This window comes from Peromyscus eremicus, chromosome 23 (genome assembly GCF_949786415.1).
Source record: "Peromyscus eremicus chromosome 23, PerEre_H2_v1, whole genome shotgun sequence".
NCBI classification, from domain to species: Eukaryota; Metazoa; Chordata; class Mammalia; order Rodentia; family Cricetidae; genus Peromyscus; species Peromyscus eremicus.
This window is the reverse complement of record NC_081438.1, coordinates 28,056,018-28,083,174: the sequence shown is the minus strand read 5'-3', so window position 1 is coordinate 28,083,174 and position 27,157 is coordinate 28,056,018. Positions and strand designations below refer to the sequence as shown.

The 27,157-nt window shown below is 42.4% G+C and overlaps 1 protein-coding gene across 4 annotated transcripts in view; it reads right to left on the bottom strand.

The window, feature by feature from the left end:
* Rnf216 (ring finger protein 216) overlaps window positions 1-27,157 on the bottom strand; it is a 139,656-nt gene that overhangs the window by 22,294 nt on the left and 90,205 nt on the right. For all 4 annotated transcript variants that reach the window (XM_059249822.1, XM_059249825.1, XM_059249824.1 and 1 more), the window contains exons 14-15: window positions 17,507-17,604; window positions 221-443 (exon numbers count right to left, since the gene is read on the bottom strand). In XM_059249822.1, coding sequence (XP_059105805.1) covers window positions 221-443; window positions 17,507-17,604 — 321 coding nt within the window. The remainder of the gene's footprint in view (window positions 1-220; window positions 444-17,506; window positions 17,605-27,157) is intronic.

Here is a 27,157-nt window from a genome sequence, read left to right as displayed (position 1 = left end):
ACTCACAGAGATCCTCCTGCTTCTGCCTCCCAAGTGCTGGGATTAAAGGCGTGCACAACCACCGCCCAGCCCCTTGGTTTTTCTTGTGGTTATTGGTCTATGTAATTTCTTGTATGTTTCTATGAGTCAGAACCTGTCACATATATACAAAATATTTTCATTATAGAAATGTGTGGCTGTTTTCCCATACATGGAACTGGGCTGCCACACATCTACTCACAGTGGGGTCGGTCCAGAGGGAGCACCTGGAACATTCTTGGCAAGGGGCTCCTGGAGATCGAGGATGCTGGCAGAAATGGTCATAGCCATTGATAGAAACTCGGCAGAGGTAGCACATCTGGGCACCACAGCGGCAAGACATACGATTGCAGCCTTCTGATTTGATAAGGCCGGTCCCACACTTGTGGCATTTTCTAATGCGAGCAGCAGTCATTTTTTCTTCACTGAGGAAAAAAAAACAAAAACAAAACCAAAAAACCAAAACAACAACTGGAGTTGATAGGGAAGGCAAATGAAAAATAATATGGAAATTAATATAATTTTTTTTCCACATGTAATGACTGAGTCTTCTGGTTATGTCCAAACAGTGAAAAGGGCCTGTGTTTTGGAGTCTGAGAACTATCAACTGTATTACCTTGGGTAAATTTCCCAACTTCCAGGAGACTCAGTTTTTTTCACTTTTAAATTGGGAAAACATAACGCTCTAATGATGTTTTTGGAATCCAAGTAAGAGTTAAAGCCAAATATTTGGCACAATGCCTGGCACTTAACATTTAGAAAAATGACTTCTTCATTCTAGAAATCCTACAGGTTGCTAACACGAAGAAGAAATTCAGTTTCTTCTTAAATCAAATTTTATTTATGCAAAGCTAGTACCTAAGAACTGGGAGGCCAAACCTTATACAACCTGGGCCTCTGAACACTTGGCCTGAGAATGAGCAATCCTATGGCCAGTCTACTACTTCCCTGTTGAAAGAGCATGTCAAAAGTTCACACTCACACAGTCCCCTGCTGGGGATGTCTTTCTATATGCTGTGAATGTGTTGCTCTGATTGATTGATAAATAAAATGCTGATTGGCTGGAAGACCGGCAGGAAGTATAGTATAGGTGGGACAAGCACAGAAGAGAATTCTGGGAAGTGGAAGGCTGATTCAGGAGACTCTACCAGCTGCCACCACGAGAAACAAGATGTAAAGTACCATTAAGTAACGAGCCACGTGCCAACTTATAGAATGATAGAAATGGGTTAATTTAAGATATAAGAACTAGATAACAAAAAGCCTGAGCCATTAGGCCAAACAGTTTAATAAGCGTCTGTGTGTTTATTTGGGTCTGAGTGGCTGTGGGCCTGGGGGGTGGGGGGAAGACACACTGGAGATTAACTCCAGCTACAGTTCCCCTAAACTGAGACTGTTTCTAGAACCATCTGAACTGATAAGGAGGACACACTACTTTTTGCCAGTGACTTCTTGTTGTGTTTGTATTTTTACAGTGCTGCTCCCAATTATAAACCAATACCTTTCACCTTTCTCTGTTACACTGAGGGCCTTCAAAAGGCAGAGGGAAGGGAGGCAGGGTCAGAACAGGTTTGCTACTGAGACAAAGGGTGGCCAGCTACAAGATGAACCAGTGAGGGAGTTCAGCATGATATGCTGCAATCTAAGAGGTGAGTCTAGGCAGGAAGTGCTTCCACTGCACTACAGATATTTAAACACTGCTGCAGTTTCCTCCTTAGACATCAGACCATGTATCTAAAAATAGTAAGATGCATTAGAAAACTGGCTGCTACTTATTTAGGCCCAGTCTTTTAGTGGCCTGAAATGAAGAAAGCAGAACTTTAGCTTGGAAAGAATTTACACCCAGTTCAAGTTACAGAAGAACAGATGATTTCCAAATTTCGTTGAAAAGAAAGACCAAGCTTCATTAATCAATTAATCAGTCAATCAATTAATTAATTTTTTGGAATCAGGGTCTCACTAAGCCTTGGCTGGCCTGGAGCTTCACCACATAGACTCAAGGTTCTGCCAGGATGTAGTGGCACATGCCTTCAATCCTAGCACTTGAGAGGCAAGAGGCAGGCAGATCTGAGTTCTAGGCCAGTCTGGGCTACCAGAGAACCCCTGTTTTGAAAAACCAAAACAACAACAACAAACCAGAAAGGGCAAGAATAGGCTCATACCAAAAAAGAACTGCTACTATGAGAATGTGCTGTTGGATGGAACTGAGAAGCCATAGCTGCTTCTTTTGTTAGAGTGATCCAGCAAGAAGATTGTGATCTAGGCAGGAAAGAGTCCCACAGGATGTGCTTCCAGAAGTAGGACAGGAAGAGAAGCCTGAGGCTGGCTATGTTCAACAGGAAGACTCAGGGACATCCTCTGTGCAGCAAGCTGACACCCCATGATTCTGTCACTACTTGTGCTTCACTACCCAAGGATAATAGGAAGTAATCTTTGGGGTTCCACCCCCCCATGCCAAGATCTTACTATGCAGATAAGGCCGACTTCAAACTTACAGGGACCCACCTACCTCTTTCTCTTAACTGCTGGGATTATAAATGTATACCACAACTAGCTCAGGACAACTTCTTAAAAAAAAAAAATTAAGAAATAGGGTAATAGCTCAGTTGGTAAAGTGCTTGCCATATACAAGCATGACTTGAATTGAGATGTGTGGCAGTACATGTGTCTTAGCCCAGTACTGGAGAGGGAGACAGGAAGATCCCTGGGGTTTGCTGGCTAACTAGTCTTGCTGAATTGATGAGTTTTAGGTTCAATGGGAAACCCTAACTCAAAAAAAAGATAGGGTCTTAGCTGGGCGGTGGTGGTGCATGCCTTTAATCACAGCACTTGAGAGGCAGAGGCAGGCAGATCTCTGAGTTTGAGGCCAGCCTGCACTATAAAGTGAGTTCCAAGATACCATCTCAAAGGCACAGAAAATATATTCAACAAAATTATAGAAGAAAACTTTCCTAACCTAAAGAAAGAAATACCTATGAAGGGCTGGAGAGATGGCTCAGAGGTTAAAAGCACTGACTGCTCTTCCAGAGGTCCTGAGTTCAATTCCCAGCAACCACATGGTGGCTTACAACCATCTGTAATGAGATCTGGTGCCCTCTACTGGACTGCTGTCATACATGCTGTATACATAATAAATAAATCTTTAAAAAAAAAAAAAAACCTATGAGGATACAAGAAGCTTACAGAACACCAAGTAGGCTGGATCCAAAAAAAAAGTCCCCTGGCCACATAATAACCAAAACACTAAACATACAGAACAAAGAAAAAATATTAAGAGCCGAAAAGGAAAAAGACCAAGTAACCAGACTTCTCAATAGAGACTATGAAAGTTAGAAGGTCCTGGATAAATGTTATGCAGACACTAAAAGACCACGGATGCCAACCCAGACTATTATACCCAGCAAAACTCTCAGTCACCATAGATGGAGTAAACAAAATATTTCATGATAAAACCAGATTTAAACAATACCTATCTACAAATCCAGCCCTACAGAAAGCACTAGAAGGAAAAATCCAACCTAAAGAAGCTAAACACACCCATGAAAACTCAAGCAATAGATAATACCACACCAACAAATACCAAAGAAGGAAAATGCAACACTACCACAAAAAAAATAACAGGAATTAACAATCACTGGTCATTAATATCCATCAATATCAATGGTCTCAACTCACCTATAAAAAGACACAGACTAACAGAATGGATAAGAAAACAGGATTCATCCTTCTGCTGCATACAAGAAACACACCTTAACTCGAAAGACAGACACTACCTCAGAGTAAAGGGCTGGGAAAAGGCTTTCCAATCAAATGGACCTAAGAAGCAAGCTGGTGTAGCTATCCTAATATCTAATAAAATAGACTTCAAACTAAAATCAATCAAAAGAGAACAGGATGGACATTACATATTTATCACAGGAAAAATCCACCAAGATGAAGTCTTGATGCTGAATATTTATGCCCCAAATACAAAGGCACTCACATTCATAAAAGAAATATTACTAAAGCTTAAATCGCACATCAAACCCCACACATCAGTAGTGTGAGATTTTAACACACCACTCTCACCAAAAGACAGATCTACCAGACTGAAACTTAACAAAGAAATAAAGGACTTAGCAGATGTTATGACTCAAATGGATTTAACAGATATCTACAGAACATTCCATCCTAATAAAAAATAATATACCTTCTTCTCAGCACCCCATGAAACCTTCTCACAAATTGACCACATGCTTGGCCACAAAGCAAATCTCAACAGATACAAAAACATTGGAATAACCTCCTGTATCTTATCGGATCATCATGCCTTAAAGTTAGATTTCAACAACAACAAAAATTATAGAAAGCCTACAATCTCATGGAAACTGAATAATGCCGACCTGAAACACCAATGGGTCAAGGAAGAAATAAAGAAAGAAATTAAAGATTTCCTAGAATTCAATGAAAATAAAAGTACAACATACCCAAACTTATGGGACACTATGAAAGCAGTGCTAAGATGAAAATTCATAGCTCTAAATGCACACATAAAGAAGACGGAGAAATCTCATACCAACGGCTTAACAGCACAACTGAAAGCTCTAGAACAAAAAGAAACAAACTCATCCAGGAGAAATAGATGCCAGGAAATAATCAAATTGAGAGCTGAAATCAATGAAATAGAAACCAAGAGAACAATACAAAAAAAAAAATTAATGAAACAAAGAGTTGGTTCTTTGAAAAAAATCAATAGGATAGACAAACCCCTAGCCAAATTAACCAAAAGGCAAAGAGAGAGCACCCAAATTAACAAAATCAGAAATGAAAAGGGAGACTAACAACAGACAACGAGGAAATCCAGAGAATCATCAGGTCATACTTCAAAAACCTGTACTCCACAAAATTGGAAAATCTGGAAGAAATGGCAATTTTCTGGACAGATACCACATACCAAAGTTAAATCAAGACCAGAGAAACTATTTAAATAGACCAATAACCCCTAAAGAAATAGAAACAGTCACCAAAGTCTCCCAACAAAAAAAAGCCCACGACCAGATGGTGTCAGTGCAGAATTCTACCAGATTTCCAAAGAACTAATTCCAATACTCTTCAAATTGTTCCACACAATAGAAACAGAAGGAACATTACCAAACTCTTTTTATAAGGCTACAATTACCCTGATACCCAAACCACACAAAGATGCAACAAAGAAAGAGAATTACAGACCAATCTCCCTCATGAACATTGATGCAAAAATACTCAACAAAATATTGGCAAACTGAATCCAAGAACACATCAAAAAAATAATCCACCATGACCAAGTAGGTTTTATCCCAGGGATGCAAGGATGGTTCAACATACGAAAATCTGTCAATGTAATACACCATATAAACAAACTGAAAGAAAAAAACCACATGATCATCTCATTAGATGCTGAAAAAGCCTTTGACAAAATCCAACACCCCTTCATGATAAAGGTCTTAGAGAGATCAGGAATACAAAGAACATTCCTAAACACAATAAAGGCAATTTACAGCAAGCCAACAGCCACCATCAAATTAAACGGAGAGAAACTCAAAGTGATTCCACTAAAATCAGGAACAAGACAAGGCTGTCTACTCTCCCCATATTTATTCAATATAGTACTTGAAGTTCTAGCTAGAGCAATAAGACAACAAAAGGAAATCAAAGGGATACAAATTGGAAAGGAAGAAGTCAAACTTTCACTATTTGCAGATGATATGATAGTATACATAAGTGACCCCAAAAATTCTACCAGGGAACTCCTACAGCTGATAAACTCCTTCAGTAAAGTGGCACGATACAAGATCAACTCAAAAAAATCAGTAGCCCTCCTATGCACAAATGATAAAAGGGCTGAGAAAGAAGTCAGAGAAACATCACCCTTTACAATAGCCACAAATAATATAAAATACCTTGGGATAACACTAAACAAGTGAAGGACCTTTTTGATAAGAACTTTAAATCTCTAAAGAAAGAAATTGAAGAAGGTATCAGAAAATGGAAGGATCTCCCATGCTCATGGATAGGTAGGATTAACATAGTAAAAATGGCAATCTTACCAAAAGCAATCTACAGATTCAATGCAATCCCCATCAAAATCTGAACATAATTCTTTACAGACTTGGAAAGAAAAATACTCAACTTCATATGGAAAAACAAAAGACCCAGGATAGCTAAAAGAATCCTGTATGATAAAGCAACCTCTGGAGGCATCACCATCCCTGACCTCAAGCTCTACTATAGAGCTATAGTAGTAAAAACAGCTTGGTACTGGTATAAAAACCAATATATGGACCAATGGAATCGAATTAAAGACCCTGACATTAATCCATGCACATATGAACACCTGATTTTTGTCAAAGAAGCCAAAACTATACAATGGAAAAAAGAAAGTATCTTCAACAAATGGTACTGGCATAACTGGACGTCAATATGTAAAAGTTACAAATAGATCCATATCTGTCACCATGCACAAAACTCAAGTCCAAGTGGATCAAAGACCTCAACATAAATCCAGTTACACTGAACTTGATAGAAGAGAAAGTAGGAAGTACTCTTGAAATCATTGGCACCAGAGATCACTTCCTAAATATAACACCAACAACACAGACACTGAGCACAATTAATAAATGGGACCTCTTGAAACTGAGAAGCTTTTGCATGGCAAAAGACATGGTCAATAAGACAAAAAGACAGCCTACAGAATGGGAAAAGACCTTCACCAACTGCTGTGGGATGTTCTGTATGTCAAATATGTTGCTCTGATTGGTTAGTAAATAAAACACTGATTGGCCAGTAGCCAGGCAGGAAGGATAGGCGAGACAAGCAGAGAAGAGAGTTCTGGGAAGTGGAGATACTGTCAGCCACCACCATGACAAGCAGCATGTGAAGATGCCGGTAAGCCATGAGCCACGTGGCAAGGTATAGATTTATAGAAATGGATTAGTTTAAGATATAAGAACAGTTAGCAAGAAGCCTGCCATGGCCATACAGTTTGTAAGCAATATAAGTCTCTGTGTTTACGTGGTTGGGTCTGAGCAGCTGTGGGACTGGCGGGTGACAGAGATTTGTCCTGAATGTGGGCCAGGCAGGAAAACTCTAGCTACAACCAACCCCATATCTGACAGAAGACTGATCTCCAAAGAAACTAGACATCAAAATGCTGAACAAGCCAATTAAAAAATGGGCTAGGCCGGGCGGTGGTGGCGCACGCCTTTAATCCCAGCACTCGGGAGGCAGAGTCAGGCGAATCTCTGTGAGTTCAAGGCCAGCCTGGGCTACCAAGTGAGTTCCAGGAGAGGCGCAAAGCTACACAGAGAAACCCTGTCTCGAAAAACCAAAAAAAAAAAAAAAAAAAAAAAGAAAAAGAAAAAGAAAAAATGGGCTAAAGAGCTAAACAGAGAATTCTCAAAAGAAGAATCACAAATGGCTGAAAGACATTTAAAGAAATGCTCAACATCCTTAATCATCAGAGAAATGCAAATCAAAACGACTCTGAGATACCACCTTACACCTGTCAGAATGGCTGTGATCAAAAACACTAATGACAATCAATGTTGGAGAGGATGTGGAGCAAAGGGAACACTCCTCCACTGTTGGTGGGAATGCAAACTTGTACAACCACTGTGGAAATCAGTATGGCAGTTTCTCAGAAAGTTGGGAATTGATCTACCTCAAGACCCAGCCATACCACTCTTGGGCATATACTCAAGGAATGCTCAATCATACCACAAAGATACATGCTCAACTATGTTCATAGCAGCACTATTTGTAACAGCCAGAACCTGGAAACAACCTAGATGCCTGTCAACTGAAGAATGGATTAAGAAAATGTGGTACATATACACAATGGAGTACTACTCAGCAGAGAAAAACAATGACAACATGAAATTTGCAGGCAAATGGATGGAACTAGAAAAAATCCTGAGTGAGGTAACCCAAACCCAGAAGGATAAACATGGTATGTACTCACTCATAAGTGGATTCTAGATATAAAGCAAAGAACAATCAGACTGCAACCCACAGAACCATGGAGGCTATATATATAGCATGGGGGACCCTAGGATGACTGTGGCTTATGATAAGATTTGGTTTCACTCAATTACTGGGCAAGCCTCAATGAAACATTTCTCTATTAGGATAAGAATTTATGATGTCTGTGAGTTCGAGGCCAGCCTGGTCTACAAAGTGAGTTCCAGGAAAGGTACAAAGCTACACAGAGAAACCCTGTCTCGAAAAACCAAAAAAAAAAAAAAAAAAATTTATACTGTATCAAGCTGATAATAGAAAAATAAATAAAAGAGACAGATAGACAGGGACTCATTTTGTATTCTGGCTGGCCTGGAATTTGCTATGTAGGCCAGGCTGACTTCTAAATCACAGAAATCCACCTGCCTCTGTCTCCTTAGTACTGGAATTAAAGATGTGCCCACCATGCCCAGAAAATAAATATTTTTAAAATTGCTTTTAACTCAATCTTTGTATGAGTGTTCTGCCTATACCTATGTGTGTGTAACATGTACATGCTTGGTGCCCATGAAGTTAAAAAAAAGAATGTCTTATTCCCTTGGACTAGAGTTATAGATTGCTGTGAGCCACCAGGTAGGTGCTGGGAAATGAACCTGGGTCTTCTGCAAGAGTGTGCTGGCTCATTTTATATCAACTTGACACAAACTAGAGTTATCTGAAAGGAGGGAACCTCAATTGAGAAAATGCCTCCCTAAGACCCATCTGTATGGCATTTTCTTAATTAGTGTGTGATGGGGAGGGCCCAGTCCATGGTGGGTGGTGCCATTTTTGGGCTGGTGGTCCTAGGTTCTATAAAGCAGGTTGAGCAGGCCATGAAGAGCAAGCCAGTAAGGACCATCCCCCCCTCCTCTCTCCCTGGCCTCCCAATCAGCTCTGGCCTCCAGGTTCCTGCCCTGCTTGAGTTCCTGTCCTGACTTTCTTCAGTGATGGATGGACTATGAATGTGGAAGCGAAAGCCAAAAAAACCATTCCCTCCCCCAGTTGCTTTGGTCACGGTGTTTCATCACAAGTCACCCTGACTAAGACCAAGAGTAATAAGTGCTCTTAAATGCTGAGCCACCTCTCCAGTCCAAATAAAATAGTTTTCAAAACAACAACAAGGAGCTGAAGAGTGACTAAAAAGACAAATATGTACATATACAACACATACCACTCCTCCCACACTTACCCAGAAACAAAACCAAACAATCATTTTGGCTGTAGCTACCCTAACAGTTACTTTGCTAAGGTTTAACTTGTATTTCTCTGATGACTAATGCAATCGAACACTCTAGTGACTGTGCATCACTTCTTCATTTTCTTAAAGAAATACCTATTGAAATTATCTATCTTTGGGTTGGACTATATTTTTTAGCTGCATTCAAGATTTCTATTTGGTCTGCGACTAGCTCTGTGGGAGAGCACTTGCCAGGTATGGGTAAGACCTTAGGTTAAATTTCTAGTATTGAGAATGAACTACAAATGAATACCCCCTCAAACCAAAACCAAAACCCTTCTCTACTTGTTCTTGACCTTTGGCAGTTTGACTCTCATTAATGTGTCTTGTCTTTTTTTTAACCTTTATTCATGTCCTTAAATCTGAGAAGTTTTCACCCATTCTTTCAAGTATTTTTTCTGATCCCTTTTTGTACCTTTAAATAGGAATATAGTATATAACGTGCCACAGGTCCTTTAGGATCTGTTCATTCTTTTTCTTCTTTTCTCTCCATTTTTCCAACTGGGTGATGTCAATTTAGCAATCTTCAATAATCTAATGCCCCCCCCCCCCCAAGACAGGGTTTCACTATGTAGCTCTGGCTGTCCTAGAACTCACTATGCTATGCAGAGCAGGCTGGCCTCAAACTCACAGAGATCCACCTGCCTCTACATCCTGAGTGCTTGGATTAAAGGCGTGTACCACTAAGCAAGGCTCATTATTTTCTTTAATTAATTATTACTTTTTTAAAAATGTAGACGAGTATCTTGCCTTCACATATGGAAGTGTACCACTTGTGTATCAGTGCCCTCAAAGGCCAGAAGAGGGCCTTGGATCATCTCTGAACTGGAGTTACAGACAGTTGTGATGCTGGGAACCCAACTTGGGTCATCTGAAAGAATAGCCAATGTTGTTAACCAGTGAGCCATCTCTTGTGCCCCTCTTTTTTTTTGAGACATAATCTAATACAGGCCTCAAATTTCCTATTTAGATGAAGATGACCTTGAACTCCTGATCCTCCAGTGTTGACAGCCTAAGTGCTAGAATCGGCATGTACCATTGTAGTCAGTTTTATGAAGTGCTGAGAATTCAACTTAGGGCTTTGTGTATACAAGGTAGACCATTTACTAATTTCGTTATATTACTAACCCTCTCTGATTCATTCTTTTGCTCAAATCTGTTATTACATTTTCATAGTTTTTCACTGTAGCTCTTGTAATTTTCTTTTTTTTCCAGAGCTGAGGACCAAACTCAGGGCCTTGTGCTTGCTAGACAAGCGCTCTACCACTGAGCTAAATCCCCAGGCCACTCTTGTAATTTTCAATGGTGTCTTTCTATAATCTTTTATTATGATATTTTCCACTTGCTCACTCACCGTAGAACTAGTTTTTTCTGTCCATGGCTTCTTTTTACTCTCTGACAAAAACGAAAGTTTTTTTTTTTTTGAGACAGGATTTCTCTGTGTAGTTTTGGTGCCTGTCCTGGATCTTGCTCTGTAGACCAGGCTGGCCTCAAACTCACAGAGATATGCCTGGCTCTGCCTCCCGAGTGCTGGGATTAAAGGTGTGCATGCCACTGCTGCCCGGCAAGACAAAAGATTTTAAGGATTTCTATAACTCTGTCCACAGCTTTTTCTCCTGTGAATAGTCCACACTTACCTAGTTTCTTTGAATGCCTTGTAAATTATTGCTGAAAATTGAATATTTTTAATACTGTACGTGGAAATTACAAATCAGACTGCTTCTTGCAGGGTTGGCAGTTAGGAGACTTTTTTTTTGGTTTTTCGAGACAGGGTTTCTCTGTGTAGCTTTGTGCCTTTCCTGGAACTCGCTTTGGAGACCAAGCTGGCCTCGAACTCACAGAGATCCGCCTGGCTCTGCCTCCCGAGTGCTGGGATTAAAGGGTTAGGAGACTTTTAAAAGCTCTTTCCTAAGTATTTTATTTTCTATTGTGTGGGGTGATGATTAGTGACCAGTGCTGGAACTGAGAGAGATTTTTAAGTTCTGGAGCCAAACACATAGAAAAAGTCCTGATCCCTGCTGGCTGGTTCTGACTCTGCATTCCTTCCACCTAGCAAGGCTACTTTTAGCTCCCACTTGCCTTTATCTATCATTTGCATGGTCACAGTGGAAGCCTAAGGCCTTCTCAGATTCGTCTGAAGTGTGGCACCCTGGTCCCCTTGTCATTCATACAGCCTCATAGGTCTCAGGCTGCTGCAACTAGGTCTGTCTTTAATCCTATAAACAAAATCCATGGGGAGGCTGTTCAGTCCAAGGTTTGCCTCTGGCAGCTCCTGCCAAGCTAATTGTTGCTTTAGTGTGAAGGGTGTACTTTTTTCAGCTCCATACACAACCTTTTTTAGCAGTATCATTTTCTTTTGAGTGTATTAATTTTTTTTTAAGAAAAAAACTCTGATGAGTCATGAGGCTGATTTCCTGTGTTCACATGTGAAACCTTTACTTTACTCCATTATTCCCTGACCCTGATTTTGTTAGGCAGGATGGTTTAGTCACTCAAGCTGGAATCCTGTGAACATTATTGAATCCATCTTCTTTCACATTCTCATCTATCAGAGCCTTGACAATTTACCTCTTTAAAGATTCCCTAAATCTGCCAGGCACAGTGGCATCCACCTTTAATCTCAACACTCAGGAAGCATAGGCAGGCAGATCTAGATCTGGAGAGTTCAAGGTCAGCCTGTTCTATATAGCGAGTTCCAAATAGACAGGGCTATGTACAGATCCTATCTCAAAAAACAAACAAATAAGCAAACAAAACACACCACTCTCACCACCACCCCACCAAACCCACGCCCCCCCTTCAGTGTCATGATCCCTTGAGGCTCTATTAACTGTAGTTTGGACTACTGCAGTGGTTTTCTTTTTTTCTTTCCCTTTTTTTGAGAGTCTTTCCTAGTCCATTCTGGTCTTTAGTTCATTGTATAATATGGAATACTTGAGGTTCTATTATAGAATACTGTCCTTTGCTAGGCATGGTGATATACACCTTTAAATCCAGTGCTTGGGAGGCAGAGGCAGGCTGATGCACATAGAAAGTTCCAGGAAAGCCAGGGATGCATACAGAAATACTGTCTTACCATCCCCACCCCCCTAAAAAAAGAAAGCTGTCCTCTGAGCATAGCAGCTGTCACTATTTTCATCTGGTAGCTGTGAATACCCACAGAGTATGCTAACCGAGATTTCAGCTCCCCCCCTCCACCTTTCTCTAATCTCTATGTAATTCTGCCCACACTGCAAGTAGTCTCAAAGTCTTGGGAGGTGTAAGAGTACACAGGAACCAGGTGTGGTGGCACACATCTTTAATTCTAGCCCAGAGGACGAAGAAGCAGGAGGATCTCGGCGAGTCTAAGGCTGGCCAGGGCTATATAGAGAGAACTTGTCTCATAAAACAAAATAGAAAAAGTATACAGAGGACAGAAGCCTAACTGAAGGGATGGAATTCATTTATGCAGCTGCAGGAAGTAGCTTCTCAGGTGAGACTTTTGGTGGGATGGCTGTTTTGGGACTACCCCTGTGTATAAGCAAGCCCAATAAATTTTTGTTTCCTAAGTTGGTCCTTTCTAGGGTGAGTATGTTTACTCCCATCTCTCCAGGAAAAGTTCACATGACAACTTATTTATTCTTTTTGAGAATGTTTTTCTGTGTAGTCCTAGCTGGATCTTACTCTGTAGACCAAGCTGCCCTGGAACTCACTGAGATCCTCTAGCTTCTGCTTCCTGAGTGCTGGGATTAACAGTATGCACCACACAACAACTTCTCATCTTGTTGCTTTCACTTCTCGAATGCTGGGACTGTGGGTGTAGGCCACCCTGCCTAGCTCTTTTTAACCCTAGCCTATTTTCTGCTAAAGCTACTCACCATGTAGCCATCAACTCCAAGGTGTCTGGACCTAACAATGTTGTTTAGGAACATCTGATGGTGGGCCAGATGGACACTAAATAGCTCAGCTCCTCTGGGAAATCTCCTCACTCCTAAAGCCACCTGACAATGACACTTCAGACCTGACTCTAAGCCAGAGGACATACAAGGAGAGAAGAAGTTTGATAAGACCATGAGAAAGTAGTTAATGTCAGAAGGTATTTTGCAGGCCAATTGTCTTTGTCAGAAGTCACCAACATGGTATGCTGTGCCAGCACTTGGGAGGCAGAGATGGGAAGACTGTGGGTCTGGGGCCAGCGGGGCTCTGTGGTGAGCTCATGGGAAAAGCAGACCTTCTATGGATCAGATCTGTTGGGGGACCGTCTATCTGGCAACAGACATCACAGACTTATTGCCAAATTTTGTTAATGATGACAGGGACAAATGCTAAGTAAGAGCTAAGTACTTAGGGCTGAAACACACGATTCCAAGGACAGATTTGCTTGAAAATACACAGACAGACAAAGCAAGTATGGCAAAATGCCATAACCACTGGGTGTTTATTCACTAGTATTTCTACTGTGGATACCTGAAATTTGTGCTGCTGAGTATCCCACTAAAGCCTCACATATCTAAGCAGAGCTGCACCACCAGTTGGATGCTTAAATATTTTTGTAAGATAGAGAAAGTGAATTTTTAAAAAAGCAGATGGTTCGGTGGTTAGGAGCACTTGTTATTGCAGAGGATACTGGGTTTGATTCCCAGCACCTACATTTCGATTCACAACCATCCAAAACTCCAGTTCTAGGAGATCTAAAGTCCTCTCCTGACTTTCTTGGGTAGCAGGCACGCACAAGTGCACATATATACACGCAGGTAAATATGTATACATATAAAAAACATTTAAAAAAAAGCTACCATAGCTTTCATCATTACAAAGTTAAGGTGTATTTTACTCGGATTCACACTGCTCTAACAAACTACCTGGGTCTAGGCAATTACTAACTAAAAAAGTTTATTTAGTTCATAGTTCCAAAAGTTCAAGAACAAAATGACATCTACTGGGTTGTGGTGACAATCTTGAGGTGGATGGCTCATAGCAGGGAAACACGCAGTAGAGACCACGTTTACTTTTCCTCTTCAGTTGAGAGGGTCTACGTAGGGCTGGTCTTGAATTTGTCATTCTCTTTGCCTCTGTCTCCCTATGGCTGGGATAACAGGTATGCACCATCATGCAGGGCTTTTTTTTTTTGGGTAAATTTGCAGTTTTGTGAGCCACATTCCACAGCCTCAGTTTCAGTTTACTGCCTTTTTTTTGGGGTGGGTTTGAAACAGGGTTTTTCTGTATAGCCCTGGCTGTCCTGGAACTCAAGAGATTCACCTGCTTCTGCCTCCCGAGTGCTGAGATTAAAGGTGTGTGACTCTACCACCTGGCAAACTTACTCTTTTTAAACAGTCTGTTCTAATGGGACGACTTTGGTTCTGTGAGAGCTACATTAATCTTGTCCAAGGGTAGTGCCCGCCCACCCACCCACCCCAATGACCTTCTAGTAGACACACTCTCCCCCCCCCCTCCCCCAAGACAGGGTTTCTCTGTGTAGCCTTCGCTGTCCTGGAACTTGCTCTGTAGACCAGGCTGCCCTTGAACTCACAGAGATCTGCCTGTCTCTACCTGTGCTGGGATTAAAGGCATGCACCACCACCATCCCAAGAGATCCCACTTCTTAAAGGTCCTGCTACCTCAACCCACCACATTAGGGGCAAAGCTTCTAGTACATGAATCTTTAAGAGAAACACTCAATTATACCCAAAAGCCTAATGTAAGTTAGGCGAATGTTCTACACCTAGCCTTCTACACAGTTTTGCTTTGTGTGTGTGTGTGTGTGTGTGTGTATGTGTCTATATTTTTGAAACAGGGTCTTATTCTGTAACCTAGTGTAGACTCAAACTACTCTTCCAGCCTTAGGCTCCTAAGTGCTGGGATTATAGGCCTGTGCCACCACACCCAGGTCAGAATAGTGTTTTGCCAGGGTACCCAGACCTCATAGCATTTCCCTGTGTACACCTTGAGCTTTCTTATTTTTGCTACTTGGCAACAAGCAGGATCCCCCAGGTCATTGGAGGAAGGGTTACATGTTGAGGAGGGTAAATTAAAACTACCTAAAACCAGTACCCAACTCTCACAGACATCTTACAGATTGTAGGCACCACTAACTTCAAGGTTTAGAATGCTGATTATCCTTACAGGTTCTTTACTTCTCTGTGTGGCCTGCACAGAAGAATGGGCCTAGGAGAGCAGTATATCAGGTATGCTGCAGATGCCTCATCAGGTACTGAGTAGCTGCAGCTGCTCTTCCAGATGCTATTCTTACTGTACAATAAACAGCTCCTGGCAACTGGCACATAGCTACTGATATGGAAAATGCTTTTATTCTTTTGTTCAATGCTAGAGAATAGCAGCTGACAAGGATCTTATTTGTCACCCACCAAGACAATATACCAGTCTGTGACTCAAGTGACACATAGACAGATCTAACCTGATGAATAGAAGCAGCAGGTGATCTAGAATGTACTGATATGGGAAAGTGGCGTGTGCCATCTCTACAAAGTTCTAGTGGTTGGGAGGCCAGGTCTGCCTCAGGGCAGCCTTCCCAAAAGCAAGCGAGTGCTGTGTACCTCCACCCTCTTCCATGTACAGTGAAGCATATTTGGGAGGCACTTTTGGATTCTAGAACTGACAGACATTGTACTGGATGGTCCACTCTGATAGGTTTGTTGATCTAGAGAACTGCCAAGCTGACGAAGTTCTGCATACTCCAAGTGTCCAGGGCTATCAGAAAAAACCAAAAACCAAAAAACCAAAAACCAAAACCAAAAACAGAATGAGAATGCCTACTTTAAAACAACCAGTTTCCCTAAGAAACATCCATGGACTGCTGGCTGTATAGCTGGGCTGTTGGCAAGATTCAGCTCTTTGATATTGAGGATCAAGGTCTCCATTTCTTTGGGGCTGCAGGGTAAGGGTTGCTCTTAGCTTTTAGGAGCTACCTCACTCCTTGGCTCAGGGCTCCTCCCTCCAGCTTTAAAGGCAGCAATGGGAGGTCAAGTCCTCATGTTTACAAAAGCCCACAATCAAAGCATCTCTTGTCTGACTACTTTCTAGTCAAGAACCCCTAATCAGAGGAGTTCACTGAGAATTTCCCCACTTCAAGGAAGGTCCATAACTTTGAACACATTCGTAAGATTCCTTTGTCATCTGCAAGGAGAACATCCTGGAAACTACCAAAGTTATGACACGGAGAACAACCAGAAGTCACATGCATTCAAGTCCCTGCTATACTACTTACTACCTATGTGACAGTGGTTACGCTACTTGTGTTTTCCTTGTCTCAAATGCAACACTTTCTAAGCAACAAACTCCCATGCCCATTCTCCATATTTAAGATGAAAATGAAGTCATCCACCTCGAGGCCATATACAGTGCCAGGCTGTTTCCTTGAGGAAAAGCTGCCTGCCTAATAACCTTCTTTCCTATACACAACTACGCACAGGATAACACCACATATAAGGAGTCAGTGTGACCTAATGGGACACAGTCCACCAGCCTGGCAAAGCTGGACTCTTTATAAAAGAAACAGACTTCTGTAGCACTTAAGTGACTGCATTTTCATATGTTAACATTTAGAAATTTCAGGGAGGAGGGATTATATGAGCAAGGGGGAGGGTTTGTCAAGATTATGATGGAGAAAACCACAGAGACACTTGACCCGAGCTAGTGAGAACTTACGAACTCTGGACTGACAGCTGGGGAACCTGCATGGGACTAAACTAGGCCCTCTGAATGTGGGTGACAGTTGTGTGGCTTGATCTGTTTGTGGGGCCCCTGGCAGTGGGACCAGGATTTATCCCCAGTGCATGAACTGGCTTTTGTTGGAACCCATTCCCTACGGTGGGATACCTTGCTCAGCCTTGATGCAGCGGGGAGGGGCTTGGGCCCACCTAAACTTGGTATGCCAGACTTTGTTGACTTCCCAAGGGATGCCTTACTCTTTCTGAGGAGGGGGTGAGGTGTTAGGGGAGCAGGAGATAGGGAGGGAGGGGGAACTGTGGTTGGTATGTAAAATATATGAAGACCTGTTATACCTGCTTACTGGATAGATAGTAAGGAGAAATGAGTGCCTAATTTTTATCAAACACATACAAGCCAGACATTCCATAGTACCACCTGACATTTGAATAGCTATAGGTTGTAGAAACAAAGATATAGGCTCTGGGGTTAGGGTCCTGCCAAGGATTCCTCTGTGCAGGGGTGGCTCAAGCTGGTACTTCCCATAGAACCCTCTGCTCTTTGCAGGGCCAGTTCAGCCATCACATTACTCACATAGATGTCCGGTACTTGATGTCATCCTTTTCTGCCAGCTCTTCACAGGTGAGGCCATTATGCTCTTTCCAGAGTCCTTGACACTTCCTACAGGTCTCCTGGGGATGGAAGACAGATATACAGTTTCTGGTGAGTGGGTGCCATACAAGTGTCTGTTTACAAAATGTCTATGAAATGCGCTTTTTGGGACTCTGAGTCTCTGAGAGCTGCTGTCTCAATGAGCAAGGCTGCTTCTAAAGACAGAGCAGCAGCAGAAGAGAGAAGTATCAGAGTTACATGGTAGCAACTGCCTTGGGAGTATCTACATTTTGGAAGTGGAAGCAGGAAGATGGAGTCAGCTGGTGGTGGGGCAGATATAATTAGCTTGCAAGGACACTGCAGTATTAATGGCCCCAGGTGGTTGAAAGGGGGTCGGGTGGGGTGGATTGAATGAAAACACAAGATTTTTCAATGTAAGCCTTTTGTGTTCACCAACGTCTGCCCCAAGACATGGTGCCATGTAGCCCTGGCTTGCTTGAACTCGTGTAGCTAGGGATTACCTTGAACTGTTTTTTGTAAAAAAAAAAAAAAAAAAAAAAAAAAATTCCTTTATTTTTAAATAAAAGATTTATATATTTATGTATGCATGTGGATGTTTTGTCTGCAAGCACATTGCATATCAGAAGAGGTTAATATATCCCATAGGACTACAGTTATAGACAGTTGTGAGCCACCATATGGGGGTACTGGGAATTGAACTCAGGACTTGAGAAAAATAGTCAGTACTCTTAACTACTGAGCCATCTCTCTAGACTCTTGTCTTGAACTTCTGGTCTTCCTGTCTATAGATGCTAAGATTATAGGTAGGTGGCATCACAACTCATTATTTTGTGCTTGGGATGAAGCAAAGGGTCTTGCGCATGGTGAGCAATAACTCTACCTACTGATGTACATTTCTAGTCCTCTTTTGCACTTTTAAACTGTATATGACATATATGTGCTAATAACAGAAGTAACATTTAATTTTAGGGATAAAAATGATATGGATAACGAGAGTCTGGAGCATGCACACTCTTTTTTTCCCCGACAGAGTTTCTCTGTGTAGCTTGGAACTTGTCTTGGAACTCACTTTATAGACCAGACTGGCCTCGAACTCACAGAGATCCGCCTGTCTTTGCCTCTGCCTCCCGAGTATTGGGATTAAAGGTATGGGCCACCACCGCTTGGGTGGAATGTGGTTCAAAGGATTCAATCAATGGTATGGGGGTACAGATGAGTTCATGGGATAGTACACATGTCAGTGTCACTGCTTCCAAGGGACATAGATGTTTTCTCTCTCCACTGCTTTCATTCCATTCAGAAAACAGAGCTACATCAGTACTGTATATAATTAGTTTCCAACAAAATCTGTAGTTGTACAGAACTGTTATTTTTCTTTGAACTTTAGTTATTTGTTTGCTCATTTATTTATTCACTCTATCTATCTATCTATCTATCTATCTATCTATCTATCTATCTATCTATCTATCTATATTTTATGTATGAGTGCTCTGCATGTATACCTGCACACCAGAAGAGGGCATCAGATCCCACTATAGATGGTTGTGAGCCACCATGTGGTTGCTGGGAATTGAACTCAGGACCTCTGGAAGAGCAGTCAGTGCTCTTAACTGCTGAGCCATCTCTCCAGCCCCCAACACAGAACGGTTCTTAAAAGATCTTGTGTGACTAGGCACGGTGGCATACACCTTTAATCTCAGTACTTGAGGGAGAGGCAGAGATCTCTATGAATTCAAGGCCATGGTCTACATAGTTCCAGGACAGCCAGGGCTACATAGAAAGAACCTGTCTCAAAAAAGAAAAAGAAAAAAAGACCTTGTGACTATTCCAGGAAAGTGGCATAAACAACAGCTGGAAAACAGATGAGCTTGTGTTTGGATCCTGTCCTCCTCCTAAACAAAAACAACAAAACCACCCACCAGAAACAACAGCTTGAAAACAATACATAGCAGAAAAGCCTGGTGAGTCAGATCTTAATTCATGGCCTGTCTTGTGAAGTGAAGAAACCCCATTCTCCAGGTTACACCCAAGGCCACAAAATAGCCTGTCCACACTGGAGTCTATGGTTCAAGAGGGTCAAAGGGAAGTCCTCTGGCTTGTATTCAATACCACAGTGGCCAGCCTGTCGGTTATATTCCTTCACAGTAAAGGGCCCAGGGGTTCCAGAGAATAAACCTCAATTGTATTCTGAAGAGGCACTGTAGCCAGACACTGAAACCCACAATTAAAATAAGGGGAGCACAGAGTAGGCTAGGCAGAGTTATCAAATGGAACTCTCTGCATCATCTCTTCCCAGCCCATCCCTTTCCTGGTGACTTCAGCATAGGAGGAAGAGAGGGGACACAGGTGCTGGCTAACCTAGGCAACTCATTAAAGGAGCTGCTACCAGCTGCTGCTCGTTAGGAGCCTGCTGCCTAAGTTTTATGGGGCCCATGGGTCCTTGAAATGCTAAGATATCTTGCAATACAGAAAAAACATAGGTGGCTGGGGAGATGGCTCAGTTGGTAAAGTGTTTGCACTGCAAGCATTAGGATCTGAGTTCAAACCCCAGAACCCACATAAAAAAAGCCAGACATGGTAGAGAGTACTTGTAATCTTAGTTCTGGGGAGGAAGTGCAGGTTGATCCCAGAGACCTTATAGCCAGCCAGCCTACGTAATTACCTGAGTGTTTAACGAGCAAAGCAGATTAGAGTCTGTTTTGGCTGAGGAGGCCTAGGTAGGATGACTGTTAAATTCAAAGCCAGGATAAGATAAATAGTGAGTTCAAGGGCAAAATATGCACTACATAGCAAGTTTCTGTCCCTCAAACAACATCAAAAGACAAACAAATTTAGTTTTAGATGACTCTATGAGAGAGCTGAAATTTCTTCTCAGAAACATAGTTTCCTCAAAAATCATCAAATGTCCCTGGACCATCATCTCACCCACAGCCTAGCATTATACAAGGGTCTCTTTAGTCTGCAGAGGCCGCAGCAGGCCCACCAACCACTCTTTCCAGGCCATTGTGGCTGCTTGTATTCTAGGCATTCAGATTCTACTACCCCATCTTCGAGTCTCAGAGTCAGAACACAAGACAAACTGCTCTCTTGTTTTGATAGATTCTTCCAGCTAAATCTTCCAACTTGTTCTCCAGAAATTAGGGAGTTACAGACCCAGTTCTAGGGCACAATATAATCTGAGAAATTCTAGATTTCTGTTGTTATCCAAGGGGATACACACACACACACACACACACACACACACACACACACACCAACAACAACAAAAAAACAAACAAAACCCCCCAAAACCCAAAAACCAAACAAAAACAAAAAAACTAAAACAACAACACGAAACACAAAAACAGAAAAAAAAAAAAAACAACAACAAAAAACCTCACAACAAAAACCACCAACTCCGGTCAATTCCCTGAGGCCTCTAAGAGAAAGATGAAACACCTGACTCCACTAATGCTTAGCCAACTCAAGGGACCACAGGAACACAGGCTTTCAGGCCACCTGTGTCCTCCAGCTATTAAAGATGCTAGTCCTCCCCACTGCCATCCCCCAAAAGCCACGTTGGTTAAAGCCGAAAGATCTAGAAAGACACTAATTTAAAGAGCCTGTGACAGATGCAGGAAGCTGTGAGAATCAATGAAGCTCACAGTTAAATCAAAGTCCAGGCAGATTCAGTGAGTTTTCTTTTCCTGGAGGAAGTCACTGGAGGCTCCAGGGACTTCCTTTTCTCCCAGGTATGGAGGATATAACACCAGCAGGAGCCCGATCCTCATCCAAAATTTCAGTAGCTAGTTAGTTCAGCAAACCAAGCAGGGTGCAGTGGCATGAGGTGACATAGTGTGGACGCATACACATGTATACCCAGTGTGAGAGGGGTGGTGGCAAGTGTACTCTAAGGAGCTGACAATGTCTTTTTTTTTTGTATTCATTTGTTTTTTTGAGACAGGAGAGAACTGAAGATTGTCTTCTGACTTCCATGTGTACTCCAAGGCATAAGCTCCTGCATGCACACTTGTGCACACATACACATCACCAATAATGAAAATATAAAGTGAAATTTTCATCCTATCCTTTTATATTTTTTAGGTATGTCTGCAACACAGCTAACAACAGCATAACCATATGTAGTTATAAATAAGCTCATGTTTAGGGGAGTCTTCTGCTCTACGTAGTTCTGACAGAGTGAGCATTCACAAAGTTGTGTGTCTGCTCCTGTTGATACCAGGTAGCCAAGGATAGGATGCAATAGGCAAAGTATTTGGCTGTAGCTGTATTTCAATATACCCCACGATGGACTGAAAAAGTTGAGACCAGAGGTGGAAGATACTTAACAAGCAAGTGGAAGAGAGTTTTTGACTTGTGACACTAGCTGGGTTGAAACATATGGTGAGTGGCACAGGATGAGGGCTGGTCTTAGCCAGGGCTGAAGTTTCTACCACTTGTAAAATGTTAAGGCTGTGGCAGTGGGCAAGAGCAACTCAGTTTCTGTCTTCTTGGAACTTATGGGTTTTTTTTTTTTGTTTGTTTGTTTGTTTGGTTTCTCAAGACAAGGCTTCTCTGTGTAACAGCCCTGGCTGTCTTGGAAACTCACTCTGTAGACCAGACTGGCCTTGAACTAAGAGATCTGCCTCTCAAATGCTGGGATTAAGGGCATGTATCACCATGGCCTAGCAACTTATGTTTTAGGGGAACACAGTATGCAGGATCCAGAGCTGTCATGTAGGCAGGGCATGGCACTGAAACAGCCATATCCAGTCAAGCCCAGTGGCTGAAGAGGTCTGTGGAGGATGAGATACTGAGGTTGAGCCCAAAAGGTAAACAGGAGTCGGCTAGTGATAGGAAAGTGCATGCTGAGGCATGGTAGAAGAGAGGAGACTTGGGTTAGCAGGCTGCTGGTGCTAAGGCTACAGGAAATCAGGAGGAATGGGAAGGAAGTATGATGACTTGATGGCTGCAGTGGCAGAGATATTGATCTGATGCCTTCCTCTGGCCTCCCTGGGCTCTAGCATGCCCATGGTGAACATAAACTCAACCCAGGTTCACATACAAACACAAACATAAATGAAAAATAAATCTTTAAAAAAGGAGGGTGGGTAGTACCCCAGATTTTTGGAACTAGAAATGACAGCTGCCAGGTACTGAAAATGCAAACATCTTCCAAAAGGACACACTGTAAGGACGTCTCACTGAGTTTTTTTGTTGCAAGATTTAATATTTTTCATTTTTAATTACATATATCTGTGTCTCTATGGGCACAAGTGCGACTGCTTACGGAAACTAGGGGCTTCAGGTCCTGGTTGAGATGGGAATTACAGGTGGTTGTGAGATACTTGATGTGGGTGCTGAGAACCAAACTTAGGAACTTGAGTCGCCTGTAAGAGCATCAAGTGTGTTTAATTCATCTCTCTAGCCACAAGTCCTCTTATTTAATTTTCACAGTAACTCTGTGAGGAAAACTCTGTGCCATTAGACCTATATAGGTATGTGTTTTGAAGTAAATGAGAAAGGAAACGAAGAAAGTCACATTACTTGGCCAAGGCCATGGAACTATAGACACAATTCAGCCTGGCTCCAGGTAGGCTTGCTCCTTCCCCTCTGTTCCCACTGTGTGGTATTTGCTGGCAAGAACAGATCATTGTTTAGCAAAAAACTCGAGGCACAGGGCATGAGACAAGCCATGAAGTGCCAATGGGATCTCGTGTAAAGAGGCCACAGATGGGCAACTGGCAAGTCTGCCCAGTTGCAGCTGTGCAGGACGGTGCTTCCTGAATGGGCTTCCTGGAGAGCTGAGAATGACACAGTGAACAGCATGATGGAATGGGATCAAATATGAGGCTACTCTTTCTTTCAGATCATCATAGGAGCTTGCTAATCAGAGTATCCTTAAACTGGTCACGTGCAAGGAAGTGGCTGTACTTCCTACCTTCAGCCTTTGCACATCTGGTGGGGCAATAGAAAAAAGTATGTACAAACGAAGACAGGCTCAATGTGTGTTTTCCACATTAGAGCCAAGGATCAGTCAGTCATTTCCCATTGCTGGCCAGCCCTGGATCCTTCCTGTGAATACTCATCAACTGTCTCTTCAAGTGTATCCTGCATAATGGGCGTTAATAGCTTAGATGCAAGATTGTAAAACATCAGTAGTGAACTTCTGCCCTCTGGGGTTCTCCCATTGTGCTGTAAGCCTGTATTTAAGAATTCCTCCCTCCTTCAATAAACGGCAAAAAAGACAGCCAATGGCAACCTACACATATTTCTTGGGCCTTTGGATTACACATTGTCCTTTTCCTATATAATTTTAATAAACTTACTAACTTGGCTTCTCAAAAAAAAAAAAAAGTGGCTAGGAAGCTGGGCTGTGGTGGCACACGCCTTTAATCCCAGCGCTTGGGAGGCAGAGCTAGGAGGATCTCTGAGTTCAAGACCAGCTTGGTCTACAAAGCGGCTAAGACTCTGACATTAGAATTTTTTAATTTTTATTTTTTGGGAGTCTCACTATATAGTTTATAGCCCATGATCCTCTTGTATCTGCCTCCTGAGTCCTGGGACTTTAGACATGCCCAGCTGTAGCATTTGCTGATTATTATGATTACTACTGTCACAGAATTGGGTCAAAGTTCTGGTTCAGAGTGATATTCAAAATGGTAATAATTTCTGCACTGAAAGTAATGAAACATTTTTACTCGCCCATTCTTGCCTCTTCATCCAGTGCTATTGAATGTCAAGCCATCTGGCAGGGCTTCTCTCTACAAAGGGCTGAGAGGAGGGCATTATGAGGCCCTCCCTTCTCCATCTCCCTCTAGGCTGATGGGCCAGTATCAGGCCTTGGGGTCTTCTGAGGACTGAGCATGAAGAGGTCAGGCCAGGCAAGCTAGGGCATTTGGTATAGTAGCTTCCCTTTCCTTTAGACTGACAAGAAGGTCCCATACAGAGAGGTTATTGTTGATCAATCCTGAGGGTATCTGGGAACGTTGTTGTATACAGAGAGAATTTAAGAGGATCCAGAGCTGGAGTGAGAAGTCTGGAGAATCAACTGACTAGCCAGTACCTATGGCCAAGACCTCTTGCCAATGCCTACATCCTCTACATCTACTGATGGCATAGCTGTTTCAACTGTCACGGCATCTGGGAAATCTTGACAACCTGGAAAAAAAGCTGGTGCTCTTTCCCTGAATTCCTGGGGCACTTGGCTTATAGTATTCCTCCCCTCCACCTTTGAGTCAGGGTTTCTCTGTGTAGCCCTGACTGTTTTGGAACTTGCTCTGTAGACCAGACTGGCCTCAAACTCAGATCTGCCTGCCTCTGCCGCCTGCATGCTGGGACTAAAGGCGTGCACCACGACTGCCCAGTTACATGCATGTTTTTTAGAAACGGTCTCACTGCAGCCCAGGCTGGCCTTGTATCAAGCAAGCCTCAGCTTCCCAAATGCTGGGTTATATGACCCTGGTCTTCTACCACTCATTCTAAAAGTGTTACTTGACAATCAGCTCATATCTTTCCAGGAAGCTGCGCTCTATATGCAGGGGTTTTTCATTGTTTCAAAACAAACCATATCTCAGAAACTTCAACCTGGGTGTGGCCTGCCAAATACTATGAAATCTTACAACGATCCTTTGTTTTCTCTCTAGTCTTCTGAAGCAAAGAATTTCTGAAGGAAAATATTGCCCTTAATTTCAAAATATTATATAAACACACTAATTCTAAAGTATGTGTTGCACTATTTCTCTACAGTAAAGGAACCACTCAGCATTACTCCCACAGGCTAGAAAGTCAAGCATTCTTTCAGGAAGATCTGGATTTTCTACCCCAATGCTGCCCTCTAGGGACAAGAGGTTGTAAGAGCACATTGGTACTACTTTGGACCCTTAGATATCAGAGCCACATGGACTAGTTGGTCCTTTCTGTACAGTTGGGATCAGAGTTCTGAGATTAAGTGGCTGGCAAAGTCTTCCTGGCATCAAAAACAGTTCAGTTTACCTTTATCAGAGCTGACTTCAAATTAAACCCACCAATCTCCTCCCAGAAGTTATTAAAATCAATCTAGTTTCTCTGAGGCCCTTTAGCAGATCATCTGTTAACACCTGGGCAAGAAGACACTTACACAGAAACTTAGAAACAAAACATCTGAGTTCCTTCTAGGAACTCCAGGTCCTGTTCTGGGGAATAAAAGAATACAATCAATTTGTGCCCACCAAGTTATACTGGAGGAGGATGGTGACATGTTAAGTAAGTGAAATACAAATACAGGAAAGACAGGAATTGTAAGTACTAAGGGGATAAATGATGGAAGGTAGGGTACAGGGCTGACGTTTACAGTCATGAGATGGGTAGCAGGGAAGGCCTGTAATGAAGTAAAGTGTGCAGAAGCCAAGGTGGTATGTCTTGTGATGTCTCAGGGAACTGGGAGGAGAGAGGCAGGAGAGACTAGTCAAGAGAATCAAGCAAGGGGATATGGGGGTATGAAGCTGCCTAGTTTTGGCATGTGGTAACTAGAGCCTGGCTAGCACCCAGAGTAGGCAGACGATACAGTCTCCCTATAATGATTGTGCATAAGCTAATTCTAAAGAACCTGTATCTGCTGGCTGCTCTTCCCAGGGGGACACTCTCAGGCTTAAGCCACACCTCCGCTGGCTTGAGGCCTTGCCCACCTCTGCTTTGTGCCCAGGGGTTCAGTTCTCACAGCCCTGAAAGGGCAGGAGGGAAGAGGTCATGACTCAGGCCCTTTCAGAGGCATCTGCCTATTACATAGGCTCCATACAATTGGAGTTTGTGGAGTCCAAGTTACTGTAGTTATGACTTTAAGAACTGTAACCCCTGGCCAAACACCCTAACTGTTGTGCTAGAACTCTCATCCAATGATTGATGGAAGGAGCTTTGGGAGTCCAACTGGTGAGAAAGAGGAGGGATTATATGAGCGAGAATTGTTGAGACCATGACTGGAAAAAGCACAGGGACAAATAGCCAAACTAGTGGAAACACATGAACTATGAACCAATAGCTAAGGAGCCCCCAACTGGATCAGGCCCTCTGGATAAGTGAGATACTTGATTAACTTGAATGGTTTGGGAGGCCCCCAGGCTATGGGACCAGGTCCTGTCCTTAGTGCATGAGCTGGCTATTTGGAACCTGGTACCTATGCAGGGACACTTTGCTCAGCCTGGGCAAAGGGAGGAGGGGACTGGACCTACCTCGATTGAATCTACCAGGCTGAGCTGAATCCCCAGGGGAGTCCTTGCCCTGGAGCAGATGGGCTGGAGGGAGGCTGGAGGAGGGAGGACAGGGGAATCCATGGCTGATATGTAAAATTAAATTAAATTATAAAATAAATTAAAAATAACAACAACAAAACCCAAAACAACAACAACAACAACAACAACAACAACAGAACTGTAACCCTTTGGTAGGTTGTGAAATCATCCCATAAGATCATGATCAGTGGGTTTTGAACTAGGATAGAAAAGTGTGCATTCCACATACCAACTGTTTTGTTGAACTGTTATTTCAGTTAGACATTTATATACTCATGCACTGACTTTACGTTATGTAAAAATGTTCATAAGTTAATATAGATTTAATCATTCAAAAATTGGTTTAAAATAGTTTAAAATGATGGGG